General features: G+C 41.8%; 2 protein-coding genes and 1 long non-coding RNA gene across 4 annotated transcripts in view; 2 read left to right on the forward strand and 1 right to left on the reverse strand.

Moving 5' to 3' along the window:
* LOC119190818 overlaps positions 1-261 on the forward strand; it is a 5,094-nt gene extending 4,833 nt beyond the window's left edge. The window contains exon 2 of the long non-coding RNA XR_005113156.1: positions 1-261. This exon is cut by the window's left edge and continues 2,150 nt beyond it. This is a non-coding gene — a long non-coding RNA (uncharacterized LOC119190818).
* A 12,092-nt stretch (positions 262-12,353) lies between these two features.
* On the forward strand, positions 12,354-15,916 carry LOC115446257. The gene is made up of 4 exons (XM_030172852.2): positions 12,354-12,583; positions 14,237-14,354; positions 14,572-14,772; positions 15,004-15,916. Exons 1-4 carry the CDS (start codon positions 12,494-12,496, stop codon positions 15,255-15,257), a joined length of 663 nt encoding a protein of 220 aa, XP_030028712.1. The 5' UTR covers positions 12,354-12,493; the 3' UTR covers positions 15,258-15,916.
* A 197-nt stretch (positions 15,917-16,113) lies between these two features.
* LOC115446279 lies at positions 16,114-21,998 on the reverse strand. Of its 2 annotated transcripts, none has more exons than XM_037443118.1 (3): positions 21,831-21,998; positions 19,544-19,676; positions 16,114-17,835 (listed from the first exon to the last, which is right to left on the reverse strand). In XM_037443118.1, the coding sequence occupies exons 1-3, from the start codon at positions 21,918-21,920 to the stop codon at positions 17,435-17,437; spliced, it is 624 nt and encodes a 207-aa protein (XP_037299015.1). In that variant the 5' UTR covers positions 21,921-21,998; the 3' UTR covers positions 16,114-17,434. The 2 variants fall into 2 exon arrangements, with proteins under 2 accessions (XP_037299015.1, XP_037299010.1); XM_037443113.1 differs by having other exon boundaries at positions 19,490-19,676; positions 21,831-21,992.
* Between the last annotated feature and the right edge of the window lie 629 nt (positions 21,999-22,627).

A 22,627-nucleotide genomic window follows, 5' to 3' on the forward strand; every position in this document is an offset into this window, starting at 1 on the left:
AATAGATGGTAACCCTATCAGCTGTCTTGTGGCCCCGAATTACTAGATATGTTGTATTATATTTGGTACTCAGTTTATTTTTGTTACTATTATTTTCGTACGTCTCTCCTATATGAGATGAGTTGGATAAAGTCTGGCGACGAGCGACGTTCGGTCGCCAGTTGCCGGTCGTTCGTGTGACGTCACACCAAAGTTTCGAAATGTACATTATTTTTACTGAATTATTATATAACAGAGAAATATAAAATTCCACAGAATTAAGTTGCTTTTTATTTAAGTTTCCCATCACGAAGTGAAAGAAGTATTCCCCTGGGTAGTGTAGGTACGAGAAGATAATTTATTCCATAATTTTTTCCTCAACCTATCTATCTTACTAATATGATAAATCGGATCTTGGGAAAATGATTAAAGGTTTAGAGGTCATTTGAAAAAAATACGGAAACCTATGCATGGATGAAATAGTTCACATAGATAATGTATTGAATTAATATAATATTTATCCCCGTAATGTCCTCCCGCAGGAAATATTTGCATTCTTATTCAGATTTTTTAAATAAATAAAAATAGATGTCGCTGACATCGTACAGATAGTCCTACGTATCGCTACGATTAAGTTGAGCTACAATAGAATAGTTTTCCAATTATTATTTTACTCAACAGAAGTAACATGTCCAGACTACAGTCGAGGCCTAGTTTAATGTGTGCCAAAAAGTCAGTGATGGAATATATAACCGAATTATGATTATATTGTTGCCGAATATTATCCTAGAACACTACATACTTGATATGTATTCATATCAAACATGAGGTAGTGATAATAGTGTATGAGTGGTGTAACACTAGATTTAGTTACTAAAAATAAAAAAAAAATATCGATATATGCTATCGTTACTGAACGCAATGTGACAAAAAAATACGATGCTATAAATTTATCCTTAAAAAAGGTAATTTTGGTCAAATGTTACATTGATTCATAATTCTGGTTCTCTAGCGTCCGTTACTCAATTCATACTACTTATTGTTTTATTGTCGACTTTTATGGACATTACTCATTGATGAATGCTAATCAGAAGTGTGATTTACATAGTAAGTGTTACTGCCCACGTGTTGTGTCTAACACCTTACGCAGAATTATGAAAACATTAACTCGTCATAGCTTTGTTATTTAGGTATAAACAAAAACTCTCAATGCATATTTATTATGTTTCCCTTGTTTCACATACCTACCTACCACATTTTATTTTGTAATTAAAGACTTAGTATTTTTTAATTTAATATTCCGGCCTTGCGTAAAGTGGCAACTACGCCCCAGATGTAGTTCTTCGTAAGCAGACCGCAGTCATTACGCATGTCAGGTGGAGTGATCATTTGGAAGGGGGCTAAAACGGGAGTTTCCTTGCCTTTGAATTCAATGATAACATATCAGTTAAAGTGGTGACAGCTAACAGCTATGCTTATAAGTGTTTCAGGAAAGGAATTTACCTGCGAATAGTTGCACAGTGTGTCCGCGTCCTACGTCTAGTCGCACTGGCAGCAGCGCTTGGAGCAGTCAACACGAGACCACTGGGCCGTCCTACTATTACACTCAATATAATATATTTGACAGGTACAACAAATTTAACAATATTTAAGGCCTGTTTCACAAGTCTCAGGATTTTTTCTACTTATCAGTTTTGGTATTAAACAAGTAATGTTATTACTAATTAATTGAAAGTGTGACTTCTGTATTTGGTCGACTTACACATTCATGTGTCGAGTAACATTTACTCCGAAGTTGTGAAACAGGCCTTAAATAGTTTTTAATTAAACAGTTTTATTGCACATCTCAAATTTCGGTGCGCTTAGCAGCATAGGCCTCGGCTGTTTCCTTGCTCTACCGTGAGGTACTCTCCCTCGGTATGTAAAAGTGGTGTCAACTGTCAACTTGGTTTCCTTTTTCCACTCGGTATGAAACTTTATTTCTTTTTCTTCCCTTGGATACCGATTGATGGGTCATCCACCTCTATTTACATTTGTCTTTTCTTAACACATTAATCATTGGAGGTACTTTTCACAAGCATAGATCTTTTAACATCATTAGATATCTCTTTAAAGGACCTATTCTTTCGATCCCCATGTCTATATCTTTGCTCATTAATTGTTCTTTGTTAAGATACATAATCCAAGGTTAATATAATAGTCTATGTATATTACAATTTTTCCTTTATTTAAGTGTATATTATTCTGCACTATTTCTGTTCTGCAAGTTGTTCAAACTCAACCTATTAAGGTTCCTTCAGTGGCGAAAATCCACTTCATCATACTTTTTACTAAATTTGATTATGACGCACATGTGTGTGGTCTCAATACTTAGAACAATACCAGCTCTGTATTATATAGCGGCCACTGTTGAACTCGGGCCACCTCTACTTCTGAGAGGGTTTAAGCCTTACTCCACCACTCAGACCTATTGCGGGCTGTTCTTAGTACCCACTAAATACTTCAAAATAGCTGATAGCATCTGAATGATAGTATTGTGGCATAATTCTGACCGACTGAACGAACTGAGAGGCGAAAGAACATGGTTTAACTTGCAAAGGTCTCTTGCTTCCCTAAGGAGTACAGGTTTTACGAACTATTGAATTATAAGCATAATTGTTTTATTGTGTTGTCTGATAGCAGTCAGTAATTGCAGTGGCGACAACATCTTCATCCAGCAGAAGAGAGAGCACGCGCACTGTTCCTGTCGTGGTATCACCTACATCTCATACACCCGGACTGTTCAGAGAATCGCGCATGCGCGATGGCATTGGGGTCTGAGACGATAGCTTTGATAGTAACTGCAGTGATTATGGTCGTCATGGTGATTTGTATCCGTGTATGGATACGTAAGTGTTGTGGTAAGTCCGCCGCTACATTCTAATCAGTATTATGTAGGTATATATTTTCCTTTTATACACCATTATTTTTTAATTACCAAAATATAAAATATCCTTATCTGCTACCGTTACTGAACAGGGAGCACATGTAAAAAACACGCTAAAAAATAAAGTTTTGGTCAGAACGTATATTGATTCATAATTCTAGTTTTCTGATCTGTTAGTCAATTCATACAACTTGTGTCTATGTCTTGTCATTCATAAAATAATCTTGTTTTACACACATTTATGGTGTTTCTTTGAAAATGTTCAAATCCCGCGGCAACACCGACATGAGACGCGATAATTTTAACTCGTCATAGCTTTGTCATTTACATACAAAAATATTCTGAATATTTATAATGTACTTATTCTTTATTATCTATGTCATTTTTTTGGTAATTAAAAACTATTGGTGTGTACGAGCAGGATAATGTGACGCCACTGCATCTGATGGAAAGCAGAGTGCGGCCTACATAGAGTGTCGACTGACTAAAGATGATTATCCCTCGTCGATACAATTATGTCGGCCTTTTTGAACCGGATATACACAGGCTGATCCCGGAACGCGACTCACTTACTATTAGCTACCTTGTGTACGGTGGTCGCTCTCCGGGCGGATACAAAATATATCTTACCATCAGCATTATCATTGTGATATTTTAATATTTATCAGCTATTCATTTAAGTATTTTAAATTAACAGCATAAATACAGATCCACGATAAGTTTAATAGAGCACGCTGGACGTTCCGAAGGAAGGAAATTCTTTGTAGTTCGAACCTCATGACACAAGTATATTTGTTTAGCAAATACAGCTGGATATTATATAGGTTCAGGTCCTGTTTCACAACTTCTGAGTAAATGCTTCTCACACAAATGTATAAGCCGATCAAATACAAATAAAACACTCTATGCTCACAAATAAATGAGTACTGTAACGCACTGGAAATACATCACGATCCATTCGCGCGGCTCTGTGCCTACCCCACGCGGAATATATGGTCGCGGCTATACCTCGCCCCGCGCTCACTCACCCGCTCCCGCAGCTGCGCCGCGTCCACGTGGCGCGCGCGTCGCCAGTCGGCCCGCAACAACACGACGCGACATAGGTCTGTGTATGTACTTACCTTCGAACCGAATAAAACTTTATAAATTTACACCCGCGTATATTATTATATGCCCCCCAACAACATTACATGGCGCCCAACTAGAGGCAAGTACTACGGACTGAGATCGCGAGTGCTAGTGAGTACCTACCTAGTAAACGCGACTCGTCAGTGTAACGGACATACCGTAAAATAAAATTTACGTGGTGCGTTTACTTCGTCAAGAAGAAAGCATACGAAGATGCCGCGGACGACTCGGTTAAAAGCTAAAAACACCGACGGAGCCGGCGACGAGTCAACGGACGAGGATCAACGCTTAGAGGTTTTACAAGCCACGCACTCGGACCCCGCGGCAACGCCGAATACGGGACGCCGCGATGACTTAATCGGGATCTCCGAAGAGCAACTGGCGAGGCTGATCGCCAATGTCATCGGAAGGGTCGGGACACCGCCGCCAACCGGCGAGCGAGGAGGCCCCACTCCGACCCCATCGACCGTGACTTGCTCGGCCCTGAGTTCGTCAGGCAATTTCTCCCGATGTACAGCTCGATTCGACGGCGCCGCTCGGAGTGCCGATGAACTGGAAGCCTTCGTGGACAACGTCACCGTGTATAAAGAGTGCGCGTCGGTGAGCGACGAGCATGCGCTGCGTGGCCTTGCCATGCTGCTTGCCGGAGAAGCCGCCGTTTGGTGGCGCGGCGTAAAGGCAGCGGTGACGACGTGGGATGAGGCGATACGACGACTACGAGCGATGTACGGCACGCCACGCCCGGCCCACAAGATTCTTCGCGAGATTTTCTCCCGCGAACAAGGCGACGAACGAGTGGACACTTTCGTTTCGCGAGTGCGCGCTAACCTCGCGAGGTTACCTTATAGTGTCCCCGAAGAGATGCAAATAGATATAGTGTATGGATTACTAAACCGTAGAATTAGGAAACGTGTGACTCGTGAAAGTGTTACTGCGGGACTCGACGGTCTCCTCGAGCAAGTCAGGTGTGTAGAGGAGTCACTGGGCGAGGTAAGGTCTTTGTTACACAATCCGAGCGGGGAAGGCACGAGCGGTTTTAAACAAGCCGGTAGTTGTGATACAGTTGTACCCGTCACGTCTAATGTTCCCAAAGATGTTAATACTCCCTGTTCTAGTTCAAACGATAATAATAATTCGTTACAAAAACGCGTGAGGCCGCGGTGCGCTTTTGTAGGCGGTTCGGCCATTCTGTAGAAGAGTGCAAAAAAAAGCCGAAAACCGATGATAGTGAGACACAAAAGGTACCCCTATCATGTTATGGGTGTGGGCGACAGGGAACGATTCGCTCAAAGTGCCCTCACTGCAAAAGCGGAGTCCCCGATAAGGTGAGTTTCCAAAGCGTTTTTACCCAGGATTTTGATCCGGTACGGCCTGTCATAAAGATACAGGTTGCTTCATTAATGGGCGTCGCCGTACTAGACACCGGCGCCACCGAGAGCCTCGCTAGTCCCGGGTTATATAGAATATTAGCGAATAACGGAACCGTTTTCGAAAAGGCGCAACGGTCTATATGTCTTGCAGACGGCACTCAGCAGGTACGTACTATTTTGTCATGTGAAACGACTGTCACTGTTTGCGGACGCGGTATCACTACGACTTTTTTAGCGATGCCGGAAGCAAATAATCGTACGCTCCTGGGCCAAAACTTTATTGCTCAAGCAGGCATCCTCCTTAACCTCGCGCAGAGCTGCTGGTATTTTTCGGACACACCAAAACATAAATATCCGTTTACGCGTTCGTATAGCCTTACGAAAACTAACGATGCAGAATTAATGCTAGCTAATACGAGTCAACTCACACTGACCGATAATGAGGGATCCAAGCTGTCACCCTCTCAACGGACACAGTTGAATCAGCTGATAGTCAGCAGAGCTGAACGCTTCGCTACTGAAGGACCTCCAACTACCTATGCTACCCATCGCATCCGGGTGGATGAGAAGGAGGAGCCGACCGCTTCCCCACCGTACCGGATGTCTCCAGGTAAGAAGGAGCTGTTGGATGGCGAGCTCGAGAAGCTGCTGCGTGCAGAGGTGATAGAGGAGTGCGAGTCGCCCTGGGCGGCTAATGTAGTTCTAGTCTCGAAGAAGGACGGCGGAGTCCGGCTGTGTGTAGACTACCGTAAGCTCAACGCCGTGACTAAGCCCGACCGGTATCCGCTTCCGCGCCTGGAGGATGTACTCCATGCTGCCAAAACGACTAGCTACATGACGACACTCGACCTCCACTCTGGCTATTTCCAGGTATGCGTCGCGGAAGAAGACCGCGACAAAACGGCTGTTGTCACACCTTCCGGCACATTTAGATTTATCAGGATGCCCATGGGTCTACGTAATTCAGGTGCCACATTTCAGCGGCTCATTGATAGGTTCAAGTCGAACTTGAACGTCCATCGCCGAGCTCCGAATTCTGATGGTGCCGAAGTGTATGGATCAGACCTCGTAGGCAGTAGAACAGTGACGATTTTAGGTTATCTCGACGATCTGATAATCCTATCACCATCTTTCGAAGAGCATATCGAGGACCTCGAAGCAGTCTTCGAGAGACTCGAAATGTTCAGTCTGCGGGTTAACAGGAAGAAGAGCTGTTTCGCTTGTGATTCAGTGAAATTCCTGGGTCACATAATCGTTCCTGGCGGACTGCAAGCGGATCCAAGCAAAACCTCTGCGATTGCTGACATGCCTGAGCCGAAGACCGAGAGACAGCTGAAGGGATTTTTAGCGACTTCCAGCTGGTTCCGGCGCTTCGTGCCTGGGTACGCTAACGTCGCGAAACCCTTGACAGATCTGCTGAAGAAGAACAGCAATTGGCAATGGGGAGACGCACAGCGGACCGCTTTTGAGCGCTTGAAAGAGCTCTTGATCACCGCGCCGATACTCCGCCAGGCCGATGAGTCCAAACCTTTCTCCCTTATGACAGACAGCAGCGGGTACTGTCTCGGCGCAGTTCTGATGCAGGGGGAGGGCCCCGATGAAAGACCCATAGAGTACGCCAGCCGCCTCTTAGAGCCGGCTGAACGAAATTACACCACGACCGAACGGGAAGCCCTCGCTGTTGTCTGGTCAGTGACAAAGTTTAGGGGCTATATAGAGGGGTCCGAAGTAGTGGTAAAATCTGACCATCAGCCTCTGCGATGGCTGATGAACCTTAAATCTCCCAGCGGCCGCCTTGCGAGGTGGGCCCTAACCCTCCAGGCTTACAATTTGCACATACAATACACTCCAGGTAAGGTCAACGTGATAGCCGACACGTTGAGCCGCCCCGCCTGTTGCGAGGCAACCACAGGTGGATGCGAGATATGTCTGGCAACTGTCGATGTGCCACGCAAGTCGCCTAGTGAGGTACGCGAGAATCAACTCAAGGATCCCGTACTAAAAGGTATCATAGAGGACCTAGAGGATACCGACGATTTGTTCAGGGGGAGGGGTTGGTCAAATCGCGGGTATTTGATATCGGATGGAGTATTATATAGGTGTACACCCGAGGCCGAAGACCTCGATTCCGCCTGTCTCGTGGTTCCAAAGCACGAGAGGGACGGTGTCCTTGCCGACTACCATGACGCTCCGACTGCAGGCCATTTCGGCGCCGAGCGGACGTTGCAGCGTATCAGCAGGAAATATTACTGGTCAGGTATGAGAGCTTTTGTTTACGATTATGTAAAACACTGCTCAGCTTGTCAGCGGTATAAAGCTGATAATAGAAGACCCACGGGACTGCTTCAAACACCCGCACCAACTCGATGGTTTGAAGTGCTGTCCGTGGATTTGTTCGGCCCTTTGCCGAAGACATCCAAAGGGTCGCGTTGGATCTTAATCGCAGAAGACACGTGTTCTCGATGGGTCGAGCTTTTTGCTTTAGAGAACGCCACCAGCATTGAATGTGCTGAGACACTTATATCCGAAGTATTTCTGCGATTCGGGGTCCCGCGTAGGATAATTAGCGACAACGGGGTTCAATTCGTTGCAGAAGTGATGCAACAAGTCTGTCACGTGATGGGGATCAAGCAATGCTTGACGCCGTTGTATCACCCTGCCGCGAACCCCGTTGAAAGGAAAAACCGCGACCTGAAACCGCAACTGGCTATACTGGTGGGCAAAGACCATTCATCATGGGATACGCACCTCGGAGCCATAAGATTCGCGATGAACTCCGCCACCACGGCCAGTACGGGCTTTTCACCAGCTTTCCTCACTTTCGGGAGAGAGCTGCGCGCGCCAGCTGACGTCGTAGCCGATATGAAGACCATCGTGGATAATGATAACTTCATTGCTAATGTTACGCCCTATTTGCGTAAGTTGTCGACAGCGCTCCTCGACGCTAGGGATGTTCACGAACGTGGTCAGTCGCTTCATAAGCAGTATGCAGACGAAGGTAGACGTCCACCCCAGAATACAAGGTGGGTGATTTAGTCCTAATAAAGACACAGGGGATAAATGACGCGGGCCCTGGGCAATGCGCCAAATTTATACCACGGAGGGATGGCCCTTATAAGATCAAAGAAGTGGCGAGCCCTACCACCTATTTGTTAGTGAATACCCGCGGAGGCGAACAGGTTGGACGTTACCACGTGTCTCACTTGACTCCGTTTGTCGGCGATGTTGAGACCCCCGTTAGAGAAAAGCGCAAACGTGGCAGACCTCGTAAGGTAGCAGGTTCTAGTCCGAACGCGAGGACGACTCGTTCGAACTAGAGGGGGAGTATGTAACGCACTGGAAATACATCACGATCCATTCGCGCGGCTCTGTGCCTACCCCACGCGGAATATATGGTCGCGGCTATACCTCGCCCCGCGCTCACTCACCCGCTCCCGCAGCTGCGCTAGCGTCCACGTGGCGCGCGCGTCGCCAGTCGGCCCGCAACAACACGACGCGACATAGGTCTGTGTATGTACTTACCTTCGAACCGAATAAAACTTTATAAATTTACACCCGCGTATATTATTATATGCCCCCCAACAACATTACAGTACTATTATTAGATATTTAATAAAATTAAATCTCTCAAATTCAGTTTACTTGAAACTTGTGAAACAGACCCTTAATGTTCCATAACAATTATTATTGTCTTTACGATTAATTTTACTAAACATGTGTAAATTCGCAGTTGAAACAAAAAAAAAAAAATTCAGATGTGTGTGACGTATTGGAGGTAAACCACATGATAATTTATTTCTAACAGCTAGCATTTTCGACGCAATGTGTTATAAAGATGGCAAAAGTCGGTCGGTGCAGGAGTCAGTGCACCCGGTTCCTCCTCCACCCGCCTCTGACCCGGAAATGCCTCGGGGGACTGCTACTACCACTCAGAGACCTCAGCCGCCCGTGCTGGTGCCGGTGGACACCCTGTGAGAAGCCCACGCGCACATCACACGCATCGAGACCCAGTACTCCGACAGAGAATGCAGTAGTTGTGTGCCCGTCGATCGCTCGTGACCGTGTGGATTTGACTCTTATAAACACACTGCCGACCAGTGAGGCCTTGCAGTGTTATGAAGACGTGTGTGTGCGTGCGTGTTGGTGTGTGTGTATGTGTGTGCATAGGTGCATCGGGGGAAAGTCGGGCGCATTTTAAATTAAGGCGAATTATTTTTGTAAGTCTTTAATATTGCTTTGAGAAAGTACAGTCAGCAACAGAAGTCGGCGAACATAATTTATTTCCAATATTTCCTAATCATTATCATTTACCATAAGTTACTGATTAATTTAAATACAAAACAACTTGTCATAATTGAAATACAAAAGTAGCTGAACGCTGTTAAACCATTCACTGCTAAACTTTACTAGCGACAATTATTTATGATCTGTAATAAATACAAATGTGGCTGAAATTAGTAAATTATTTATTTTATATACAATTTTTTGTTTCAACAGTCCAGAATTTCAATTAAATTGTTATTTTATAACATACTAGCTTTGGCTCGCTACTCCGCCTGCGTGAAAATGTTTTTCAAGGACTAAAGTCTTGCTTTATATTTATCCGTGATAGAAAGTAGCGTATAGCTCTTAAGAGTAATGTAGCTTCTTATTAGTGAAATATTTTCAAAATCGGTTAAGCAGTTCCTGAGTTTAGCGCATTCAAACAAACAAACTCTTCAGGTTTATATAATAGTATATATTGAAGTTAATAACCAGAATTATAAATTTTAAGTATGGACAAAATATCGTAATACTTTAGTAAGTAATATTATAATATTAATAGGAATAGGTTAGTTACATTTTAAACACCCTATTTTATAGAGCACTGGCCGGTTTAAGGACAAATGTGTAAATTCAAAATTATTCTGGCAGGAGATTCTCTTTGAAGGATTCAACGTAAACGTCAGTTTCTTTTTCATATTTTTTTCAGCCAATCCTTTACTTTGGTATCCATATTGAAATGATAACCTTAATCTGTACTCTTCTTTGGTAAGTGATTTATGATCCGTTTCAATGTTCAGGTGTTTTGTAAATTAGTATCTGTTCATCGACTTTTGTTGCTGATCGTACCATGAATCATACTTTTAAAAATATGTGACAAAGAGAGTTCTTTCACAGATAAAGTTTCAAATATTCTTTAAAATTTATATTGAAACGATTTTATACTTATTCCATGAAAGGAGCATATTCGAAAAAAAATATATTTTATTGTATTTGTAGAAGCCAATTTTCTATTTTTTAAATATTCTAGGCAGACGGTCTTACCTGTCACGAATGGCATTATAATTTAAAAAAAAATATAATATGATGTAGTAGGTACACGCAGCAATTAGATAATGAAAGCAAGAAAGCAGGCCTGTCTATGAATCCAGCGAAAACTAAAATAATGACGAACACAATGAAAGAAAACATAAAAATAGGACAAGATGTGATCGAATATGTTGATGAATATATATATTTGGGACAACTGATATCAATAAAAGATCAATACTCAAAAGAAATTGATAGAAGAATAAGTAACACTTGGAAACGCTATTGGATGCTCAAAGAAATAGTTAAGAACGAAACGATACCAATGTCAGTGAAAAGCAAACTGTATAACACGTGCATTCTCCCATGTTTAACTTATGGGTGTCAGACATGGCCCGCTACAAGCAAAAACAACCAAAACTTATAGTGTGCCAACGCAATATGGAGCGGAGCATGCTAAACATAAGGTTAAGGGACAGGTGGAAGTCCACAAAAATAAGGAGAAAAACAAAAGTAATCGATGTTTTACAAAAAATAAAAAAGCTCAAATGGAATTGGACTGGTCACATTATGAGAACAAGTAGAGAAAAATGGACGAAAGATATAATGGAATGGTATCCTAGGAATGGAAAAGACAAAAGGGAAGACAAATTAAAAGATGGGAGGATGATCTACCAAAAGGATGGAGAAGACTAACTCATGATAGAGATGAGTGGAAGAAACTAGGGGAGGCCTATGTCGAAGGACAACCTGACCAACAAACTGGTTGCTGAAGAATAACAAGGCATTCTTTTGCATTAACTGGTTCTTGTAAAATAAGTTAAAAATTGTAGTATATTTGGTCAGTGAATAAAGGCTTTTATTATTATTATTATTATTAGTAGGTACACGCGTCAATAGCTAACAAATCAACAAAATCCGTTACTCAACTGAGCTAAAAACGACATAAATACTGAGCTCACTCGTCTTCGTGTATAAATTTTGCCAAACACTTGCAATATCTTACAAGTGCAAGATCAAATGATTTTAATCCGTTGTTTAACGAGATTGTTTTGTTTTATGGTACCTACTATGTAGCTAGAAAATTAAAGGAAAACAGTAAATACTCAATTTAAAATAAGGCAAATTCTTGCGCAGCGTTAGTCCGGATCTTCCATGGAACGGTGAAATACAGGTATTCTGTTTGTTAGCTCCGAAAACATAACTACGACCAGCGCACCTTATGTGTGTGTGCGTGCGTGCGTCTGTGTGTGTATGTGTTAATGTGTGTAAACACAAATAATTGTAAGATGTAAATGTGGGCTGCTGTTTATCACAAAAAGTACATAAATAAATAATATACAAGAAATCAAAGCATTTTATTTCTTGCAAGACAAAAGTAATTACAATCCTCCGAGTAGCTCGTTCGGGATTTTACTGTTTCTATTGAAGACTGGGTCGAAGGAAGTCCCACGGGTTCTTGTTTCATGCCGATAGCCCGTATTTCTTTTCAATGCGCCCACGTCCAATATTTTGAATTAATTATATAATAACGTAAAACAGTGTAGGTAATATAATTATGAAATTATCCCTAAATTTATTTGTTCGACACAACAAAATAATTTATTGCAACTATTGTGAGTGCACAGGAATCGACGCCCTGACGTTGTAATGCTCTGATATAGTGTAAATAATAATTGCCACGTTGGCCTCAAAGATCTATCTATCTCTATTCCCCGAAGTTTAAATAAATCAGCAGTACGCGTGGTCCAACTAGTCGCGCGATGTGTGTATTGGTGTGTCGGCGCGAGCGCAAGATATGGACACCGTCCGCGTGAAGGCTGGAGATACGCGACAGATGGACAACGTGACGGCTCACGATGGAAGTAGCTCGCACGATGCCTCCGAGGTATTTATTAGACAACTTATTAATGTATTTACCACCGTAACCTTATCGGGGTGTCGCGTCTTGGTTAGGGCAGGTGGAATCCTGTATAATACAGGGTCATTTTGACATCGCGTTACTGAATGGAACTACATACTTATCTACTTGGAAATAATACTTTACAATAAGTTACTTGAGCTGTAGATGTAAAATAAAAAACTGTAAGTCTCGAACAAAATAAATATTAATAAAAAGTTATTTTAATTTTATGCACCTAAAAGTTACTACTACCACCCTAAGAAAATTCGTCGCAGCGGCAACATCATACTTTCAGTCAAAAATATACTCACGCACACGCCATATTCGCATTAAACTACAAAATGATCAAGAAATCAGAAAACTAAAACCAAGTTTTTTCGTAAAAATATTAGTCATTAATGGATGATTTTTGGCACAATGTCAGCAAAGGTGAAGACGAGTATGCGGTTTCATTTAGTAAAGCAATGTCAAAATGACTCGGTATAAGTACAAATTCACTGCAAATAAATATTTTCACCAATTCGAAAACTGATCCCGCTTTGCCTTACGTTCGTGGTGATCAGCCCACCCCAAACATATTACACAGAAATGCAGTTATTAAACATTTTCATTTCGTATAACTACGCTGATTTTATGCAGACGTGCAACATTGCTGAGCAACATTGTCACTTTAAAAGGTACTTTACACAGAACCTATTTTATATCTTCTATGTTTTGTGACATATATATTGTATGTATCTCCCTTTTTCTTTAGTATCTCATCTAACTCAGTGTTATACTTGTTCTCTTCACTATCTCTTAGTCAGAAACCAGACAACCGTGCGGTGACGACACGCGTCAAACTAATAAAGAGAATTATAATATATGCTTATAAAATTGATTTAAAATATCACTAAGGATTAGCTCAGTGCCAACTTTAACTAATTTTAACAGGAAAATAACCAGCTATAAATAGCAACGTGATATGAACACTGCTTCAGCATAGATTCTTTTAGTAATGAAAAATCTTATTAATATTTCAATATGTCCCTACCGGACTCTCAACAATCTAGAGACTAAACAGACTCCGCAGAAGCATGACCGATTTGGCCTGAATTAAATGAACGACATAGCGGCCGTAACGTAAGATAGCTGAGGAGGAGATGTGTGCTGTGTTGCGAGTAATAATTGTTTTGAAGTCCAACGGAACGTCAGTCGCAGGGGCGTAGCTACTGCCTTGTCAGCCGTCTCAGTGATACGGCGCCCCCGAGCTTTCGGGCCCCTCTTGTCCCATTCCTACATGAAAATAAGCAGGCGTCCAAAAGTTCGCACTGCCCTGAAGCCTCCCAACAAATTTTAGATACAGGGTCCCTCTATGGCAATCCACGTTACTGTTCAGTCGATCATGAAATGACACAACATCAATAATGGCAGGAGCCACGGTCCACACACCGTGCGCGTAATATTACCTTCAACTTGAGAAATATTCTTCGGTCTTTCTTCTCAATAAACTTTTGTATAAAGAAGACTGACTCTCAACGAAAGAACGCGCCATAACCTTGTAAGCAGTTATGTCGGTGCTACTGACAAACTTGTTCACTTCATTTTTCGTGTAAATATGAAATAGGAGCATTTGAATAAGAATTGTTTGTATTTCAGAGCACGCGTGGGTTTGACCCGGCAGTTATCGTGGTGCCGGTAGTGCTGCTAGCAGTAACAGCGGTGTTGTGCATTCTATATAAACGCTATAGCAGATACTTGATAATGAGATGTTGTAGTGAGTATTATATTACAGATTTAAACCTTTCCTTTCCACTTACTCTTTAATCATTGGAATGGATTGTCTTAGCAGTCTGTTCCGTTTCCACTAAATCTTACTGAAACTTATTTAACTTGAGAAATGTGACTGCATATTTTCTCATATATCGAGCCACCGAGTGGCGGCTGTGCTAGGCCTTGCATAATGTAGTGTGAAGAATTGATTGTTGTTGCAGTGCGTAGGGCCGGATTGTCGTCCCGAAGGAGTCATGAACCTAGAATGTTCCCAGATTTTGATAGAGAGCGCGAGCGGATTCTGCTCGTACGGAGTCAAAGGGTGAGTGCAGGAGCATTGCTGCCCTTGTCACCCACTCGCGACACACCGCAGCCGCTTGCCGCCGCCACACGCGCCACTCCACGTGGGGACGGAACGCGAGGTAAGGCCGACACGCAGCGAGCGCCTAAAAACAACCATTTCTTAACGCACATAATTGTTGAATTATAATATATAAAACTATTTACTGATATTATAAAAAGTTTAAAGTTGTGTAATATCTAAAACTATTATTCTGATTTTATTAAATCGTTTATTAATACGAAAGTACATTATCCATGAGTGGTGCATTTAAGCAATAAAGGTTAATATCATGCTACTGTTCATCTATCAGTTGAATACCAGCTAGCCGCACCGCCACACTCAGCCGTCATGTTCAAGGCCGCTACTTTGCAGACGCGACTGCTTCAGCACCTGGATGAAGATCGAGAGCGAGCGGTGGCCGCTCGAAGGTTGGCACGAGGCACGGAGGTACTCTTCTCCGCACCGCCGCCCATTGACTTTCCAGTGCATCCTGTTTCTGCGCCACTCGAAGCACCCGCACCGCCCGCGTCACGCCTCAGTCGTCAGGGGGGGGCGTCAACTTAAAGACCACCACCCTTCCTGATACAATTGTGCACTCAGGCTTCATACAGAACGCATGCTCTTTCACGAGGGTGCATTTGCTGCAAGCCGAGGTATACGAGCTTACAGACTTTCCCCCGGACGATTCCTTGCCCTCCTGTTCCGAGAAAGACACTAGTCCGGTTAGTTATGACGTCATGCACTATACCCGTGCCCCCGGCTCCCCTCGTGTACAGCGACATGTTGTAGAAGACTGAGGACCACTCCTTCCCCCTTCCTGTACCGGTCACCATTTCCTCGCCCCGGGCGCGCCCGGCCCGAGTTATGTGTTGAGTGTAGTGTTGACGCAAATTTGAAAACATAAATAATTTATTTGTTGATACTATACCACGCTCATCGCTATTAATGTAATGTGAGGATAAATACATAATTTATAGTATATACATAATATAATAAATATAATGTGATTAATGTAATGTCACACTACTGCCCTTATATTTAATATTATTAATTTGCACGTTCAGTAAAGATAGAACATGGGAGTTATTTTCTATCTTTACATAACACCTGTAACATGCATGTCACTTGTATTTAGCAAAAAAATGATTGATATGGCTAAATAAACATTGTTTTTTTTTTATGTCAAATATTTAGTAAAATAACAATATAATTAATAAACTATTGAAATGAAAGAAAATTATTTATTTGAATTCGTAAAATGTTATACATTATTAAGATTCCATCACTATTAATTCTACCACCATTTCAAAAAGCAGTTCTCACCAGACAAAAACGGGCAAGAAACTCTGTTGTTGCTCTTTTCAAAATCATTATAAAATAAAGACAGGATAAAGGGAGGAGAAAATAAAATACAATTGAATAGGTTAATTAGGTACTTAGAGAGTTCTAATAAGTTAGAAAAGCCGCTATCCGAGTACCTACTTATATTTAAATACCTATACCTATATGAAATGCTTTTGATACGAATATATCCTATTCCGCCTACAGCTTCGATAGTCGTATAAGTAAAAGAGTATAAAAATACCCTGTTACCTACACAGCTACATACTATCAAAGCTGTCCTGCGATTACAACGCCCGACTGTGCATAAATTTGGATTTGACCACGGGATAGTCATCCGACCTTATCGACGCGTTATGCAACGCTCCATGCTATGATTTATACGAAATTTACAAGGTAGGCACCAGTTTCATTTGCAAAACAGTATATACTTAATTTGTTTAAAATGAAGGGCTTAAAACAATACGTCGTATTAAATAACAAAATATTTTTATTGCTCTAAGATTAAATCTTAAAATAATATTTTTGAAGTCCCCTGAGTCTAGGTTTTATGTTTAAAATGAATACAAATGAATGTTTTCAACAATAACATTTTTTTCTGGTATCCAATTGAATATTGTAATACGACGTATGCAAACATTTTAAGGTATCGTCTTTCCAAAATCTAAAACAAAAAGTATAAGATGCTCGACGTCATCGATAACTACAAGTCGTCACATCGCTGTGGTAACTGTCATCATTTGTAAATATTAAATTGAAATGCGATAAAAGAGCCCAAACTTTATTCGGACTTTATAGTTAATGTAATTAAAAACATATTCTGAATAACTTGTTATTTTATGATTAGGAAAACATTATAATTCTGTAGTGAACGTCATTAGTGGAAGGTCACCATCTCATTCGTATTTTCTTTCCAGTTTGTTTGTAATCAGCAACTTTTAGTTACACGGGCCATGGCTTGCACAAGCTTCAAGACAAAATGGACACTTATATCTATATTATTATATTAGTTCTTGCTCTTGCCCGCGGCCCATACATAGCGCTGCATCTGTCTGCCTGACGCGTTACACTCAAACACTACCCAACAGACTTATATGGAAGAACACTGACAACTTTCTATCCCGAGAAAATATACTTATAGCGTGACTTTTATAACTGAAAACTTTAGCCCGGGAAAGCTTTTATCATGCGGGCGGAGCCGCGTGCAGAAGCTAGTTTTAGATAAAACTCTTACGTTAAAATATATAGAAAAGATGAAATCAATACAGTCAATATTCCTAAATTTAATTATTGTTAAAAATATTTTCTCATAATAAATTTTAAATTCAAAGAGTAACTTTAGTACCATAGGCGTTCGAATCTTTTTAGTGTTCGCAGAAGTGCGTTAGTGTATCAAGCAGTCAGCTAGTGCTAGGAGGCGACGAAGTCGTTGGCGTCGAGTCCCTCGGGCTGGCCGGAGCGCTGGCGGCGGCGCGGGGTGCTGGCGGGGGCGCGGAAGGGCGCGGGAGCGGGCGCGCGGACGTTGCCCCTCCCGCGCTATGCCTCATCCTCCGTGCCTCCTCCACTCGCGCTACCACTTCCTCGTAATTAATGCGTATAAGACTACCAGTGCGCTCGGTGCTGATGAACGCTCTTGGTCGGATTAAATCTTTAGGATGGACAGTTTGGTCCCAAGGTGCGCGAATGGCGAGGATTGCGTCAGGTGACCCGTCTACTCGCCGGCGTTCCTTCTCCAAATCCGGGAAAGTCCTGAACACTGTAGCTATGTTGGAACACCTTGTATCAGACCCGATCGGATGCTCTGAAACACGAATAAACCAATTCAATGACAGTTTATAATACGATGTAATTGTGAGCCCGAAGGAAGTTACCATGCTAGTGCCTAGGTCAAACAAGAAGCGTATTCTTAGCGGGACCCCTCACATTATGTACATTTACAGACTGACATGTGCATGCCCTGTACCTAAATCGGTCTATTGTCTTTTACCGCTCTTCTAAGCTATTAGACTTCGTGTCTAATCGCACCTCCAAGCGCGTCAACAAGTGTTTGAAACACAGATACAAGTTACTAAATACGTTTTTTCATCTTAAATCTAATATACTTTATTTAATTTTCATTTATATCTTGTATTAAAATACAATCTTCTGATATCTAAGTATTCTCTAAAAACTTTTTTCGTTTTGCTTTTTACGACGAGACGAGCTTGCCGCTCGCCTGATGATAAACGATACGACCGCCCATAAGCATTAGAAACACCATCCAACATCTTGAATTACAAAGTATTGTTTAGTATTCCATTGCGCTCGCCATCCTGAGACGTGAGATGTTAAGTCTTATTATGTCCAGTAGTTAAGTTGGCTACATTGTTCTTCAAACCGGAACACATAGTGACTACATGCTGTTGCTTGGTAGCAGAAATAGACATCGCGGGGGTATCTACCCAGGTAGACTCACATATGAAAGACTTACCACCAGTATCTAATACAAAAATTGGATAAAATTCTTATAAATAGTATTTAATATATGCATTTTAACATTTAAGGATGCGTCCACATTTGTTTGTAAGAACAAACAAATGTGGACGCATCCTTAAAATTTTATGTTATCACGGTCTAATATGATCAAGTTCTTAGACAGGTTTCAATTCAGGAGAGGGCACTATATAAAATTTTGACCCGGGAGGGCTAAAGCGAAAATTTCACACACAACACACAACATCACGCATTTTATCCCCGAAGGGGTATGCAGAGGCGCAACCATGGCACCCACTTTTCGCCAAGTGTGTTCCGTCCCATGATGTGATAGGGGGCGAGCCTATCGCCATATCGGGCACAAATTCCAGACTCCGGGCTGATACTGAGCAGAAAAACCCAAATATCACTTTGCCCGACCCGGGATTCGAACCCAGGACCTCAGAGCGCTGCCGTACCGCGCATGCAGTACATCTACGCCACCGAGGCAGTCATTTTCGAAAATTTCATGTATTTTTTTTTTACGTAATCCCATACTTTTGTTATATCTAGGGTAGAGACAATGACCCCCCTGCCTACGCCTTTGTCTATGGTCAAAAGATTGTATGTAATATTTTTAAAGTATAAAATTTTTCCTTCGTTCTGACACTGTGGAGCATCTCTTCTTTTTTGGAATTCATGTTCTCTTACAAAAAGTATCTATTCGTATTTAAATAAAGTATTCGAAAATACATATTTTGTATCTAGTATTAGTCAAAAAATTGCCTGTTTTCCAGTACGACCCTAAATTTAAGAGTGATAGTGAACATAAGAATCTAAAATTATGGATCTCTTCATATCACTACTCCTACCCAAACCCTAAAAACACCGGTAGTCGTAATGCGTACGCAATGCAACTATGCCACCTAGGCCGTCTATTAGGCAGCGCTGTTATAACAATATTCTCAGATAATACTATGAAAGTTTTTCATTTTGACGATTACCTTCAAGGAAACGTTTTCTCATTTCTGCAGAATTGGATGAAACTGCAGTCATACCGATAGGAGAAATCCGGAACACGCGGTGATAGCGGGAGTGGCGACAGACCACGCATGCGGCGCACAGCACCATCAACACCACAGCGACCACCACAGAAAACACGATAGTCACCAGCTCGAGTTCACATGTGATCTGGAAATGCGGAAATACAGTATTATTGCCTGCAGAGTTGACTCTTTCGGTGGCGTAGATACATTGGGTGCGCGCAACGACTACCGCTCTGAGTACTCGGGTCGGGCGGCGATGTTAAGGGTTTTTCTGATCAATATCAGCCTGGAGTCTGGAATTTATATATGATATAAAGGTCGCAGGAACGCTTTGGATGCAGGCCGCTTTTGACATATCTGTCTGGAAATCTTTTGGAGAGGCCTATGTTAAGGAGTGGACTTCATGTGGCTGATGATAATGATGGCGATTGACTCGCTGTCTATCACTTGTATAATATGGTCACTATCTGGGTGGATCCAAATATACCAGCATCTTGAGCCAAGAGTCCGAGGATGTCGCTTGCAGCGGTAGTCTTAGCTAGTCTAAGATAACGGATTGTATCCTATATTATGATCACAATAATGGCAAAAAATCGTTAAAATTCACAGCAAATTAATGGATGAATACATATATACATAGTCTCACGCTTCTATCTCATAAGGGTAGGCAAAGACTATGGATTGCCACTTTGCACGATTCTGGCATACTTCTCTTGCGTCCATCAATCTTTTCATGCATTCCAATAGTTCAGGGTATTTTTGGCCTGGCCTTTACTAAGAATGTCTGATGTCTGTCATCGAAGGCTCGGTGCGGTCGACCCCTACCGACTCTTCCATCAACATTCGCCTTATTTTTCCTGTTTGTCAGCCTTCTTTCATGCATCCTCTCCAAATGCCCAAACCACCTTAGCATACCCTTCCCAATTATGGTTACTGCATCCTCTGTCACTCTACAATGATTGTTGAATATCAGCAAATAGGATGCTATGTACTTACGCTGACTGATGTCGAGAGTATACTTATGGTAAGTAACACCATCTATGACCAGTAACAATGTAAGACATATCAATATAAGTATTACCAACAGGTAAATGCTCAGAACATAGAGTTAAGACGTTTTTCATGGCGCTGAATTCACGAGGCGCTCCTCGTCGTGATATGTTACATCATTCAGTACTTCTTCGGACTTAATTCAGACTTTGGCGTTATTATTATCCTCGTTTGACACAACAACTTAATACTTCAGGAAACTTGACTATAAATAACCAGTAGTGATAACTCCCACCGCCTTGTAAAATGGCTAAAAGGAAAAAAATTGCGACGACAGCTTAGTCGGGTGCAAAACGGACTGCCGAGACGAAGTCCGCAGGTTCGAACCCGAAGGGTACACACCTCTGACTTTTCTAAAATGATGTGTGTTCTTTGTGAATTATAATATATACGATGGGCTATCACCATCACTAGACGAAACATACATGGCAAGAAAGTATTATTACCCGACATAGTGGCCCTCGTCAATGCGTCGCGTTCCGGGATCAGTCTGTATATATTCTGTTCAAATAGGCAGTGAGGTCACTTTGCTTTGCGGATAATAAAATTGATAGTTTAAAGCGGCAGTAGGAGTGTCGACTACATCGCGCAGATCTGCAGGACTTCGTCTCTTCAATGTGGACGCGTCGAAACGAAACACTCAAACACGATCAAAACAAATCCAATTGAACCATAGTTGTATTTGAGGTAAAATAGAGAATAACATTGATTGAGGTAAATTCTCTGTTTTACCTCCAGCGACGTAATACTCCTATAATAAGTTTGTAAAGGGGGCACTTATAAAAGAGATCGAAAAAAATATTTTAATACCAAGTAATTTTGAGATTCTATTAAAATATGAATTGCAAATTCATATAAATTGTCACGAATAAGGAAAGACCACAAGAGAAAGGCATTTGGTTTGATACATTACAACGTGAACGTTCATATTCCTTTATTTGCGCATAGGCTGCGGTCTGGACATGTCCCACTCAACAAATTTAAACCTTTTATTGGTGTAAGCTCTAACTGTGAAGAGTGTGATAGTACTGAAGATGTATATCATTTGATGATGGAATGTGTTAGGCCTCTAATGTCCTTGAAGCTATAACAATACAAACCTTATGACCATCGGCGTCTCTCAGCGTTTTCTCTGAGCCTCAATCTGAGGCACATGTTTTTTTATATATATACAATGTTGTAAATTAAGGGACTTAAACCGTATAAACATATTAAGAAAAAAAAATGAAATCTTTGGTTGCATAAATACCTCGGATGTGTCGTGCGAACGACTCCGATCGTGAGCCGCCTCACTGTCCATCTGCCACGAGTCTTCAGCCTGTAGCCCGGTGGTGTACATGATTGCGCGCGCGTCGATACGTGGACACTCACACCGCGCGACTGATGCACTCGACTTGCAGCTTGCAGTTAGTGAAGATAAAACGGAAACTAAACTGTTTCGTCGTGTCGTTATTGCTGTAACGGGGAGTGATAATAGATACTCTTTTGTAATCGAGTATTGGGCTCCCAAAATGTGTCGCTATCGGGGATCAGCCTGTGTGTATCCGGTTCCAATAGGCCGTCATAATTGTGTCGATTGACGAGGGGTAATCACCTCTCGTCAGTCGACATTCTATTGGAGCCCACTCTACTTACGATCAGGTGCAGTGGGATTACTTTGCCGTGCCGGTATGAATAAAATAATAATATAATAATCCCTTGCATTTCCCTTTTTATTTTCAGGCTAAAATAATTCATATATAGACAAAAATCTACGTTATATGTAGATTTTTGTCTATATATGAATATAAAACACAAACTCTTTTTAATGTTCTCATAAACTGCATTTATGTACCAAGCTGTTGACTCGTGCTAGGAGTGTTCGTCGACGGCGCCGCGCTTCGCGTACGAGCGCGGCAGCGGGGCGCGCGGGGAGCACTTTTGAACTTTGCTTCAGCCTCCGACCCGTCTCCGCCCGCTCTTGGTCTTCTATTGAATGGCGTACCTATACAGATATTGAATTAACGGGAAATCCCAGTATTATCAGGGATCTAACAAATAATTGCA

Source organism: Manduca sexta, chromosome 5, assembly GCF_014839805.1.
Source record: "Manduca sexta isolate Smith_Timp_Sample1 chromosome 5, JHU_Msex_v1.0, whole genome shotgun sequence".
NCBI lineage: Eukaryota > Metazoa > Arthropoda > Insecta > Lepidoptera > Sphingidae > Manduca > Manduca sexta.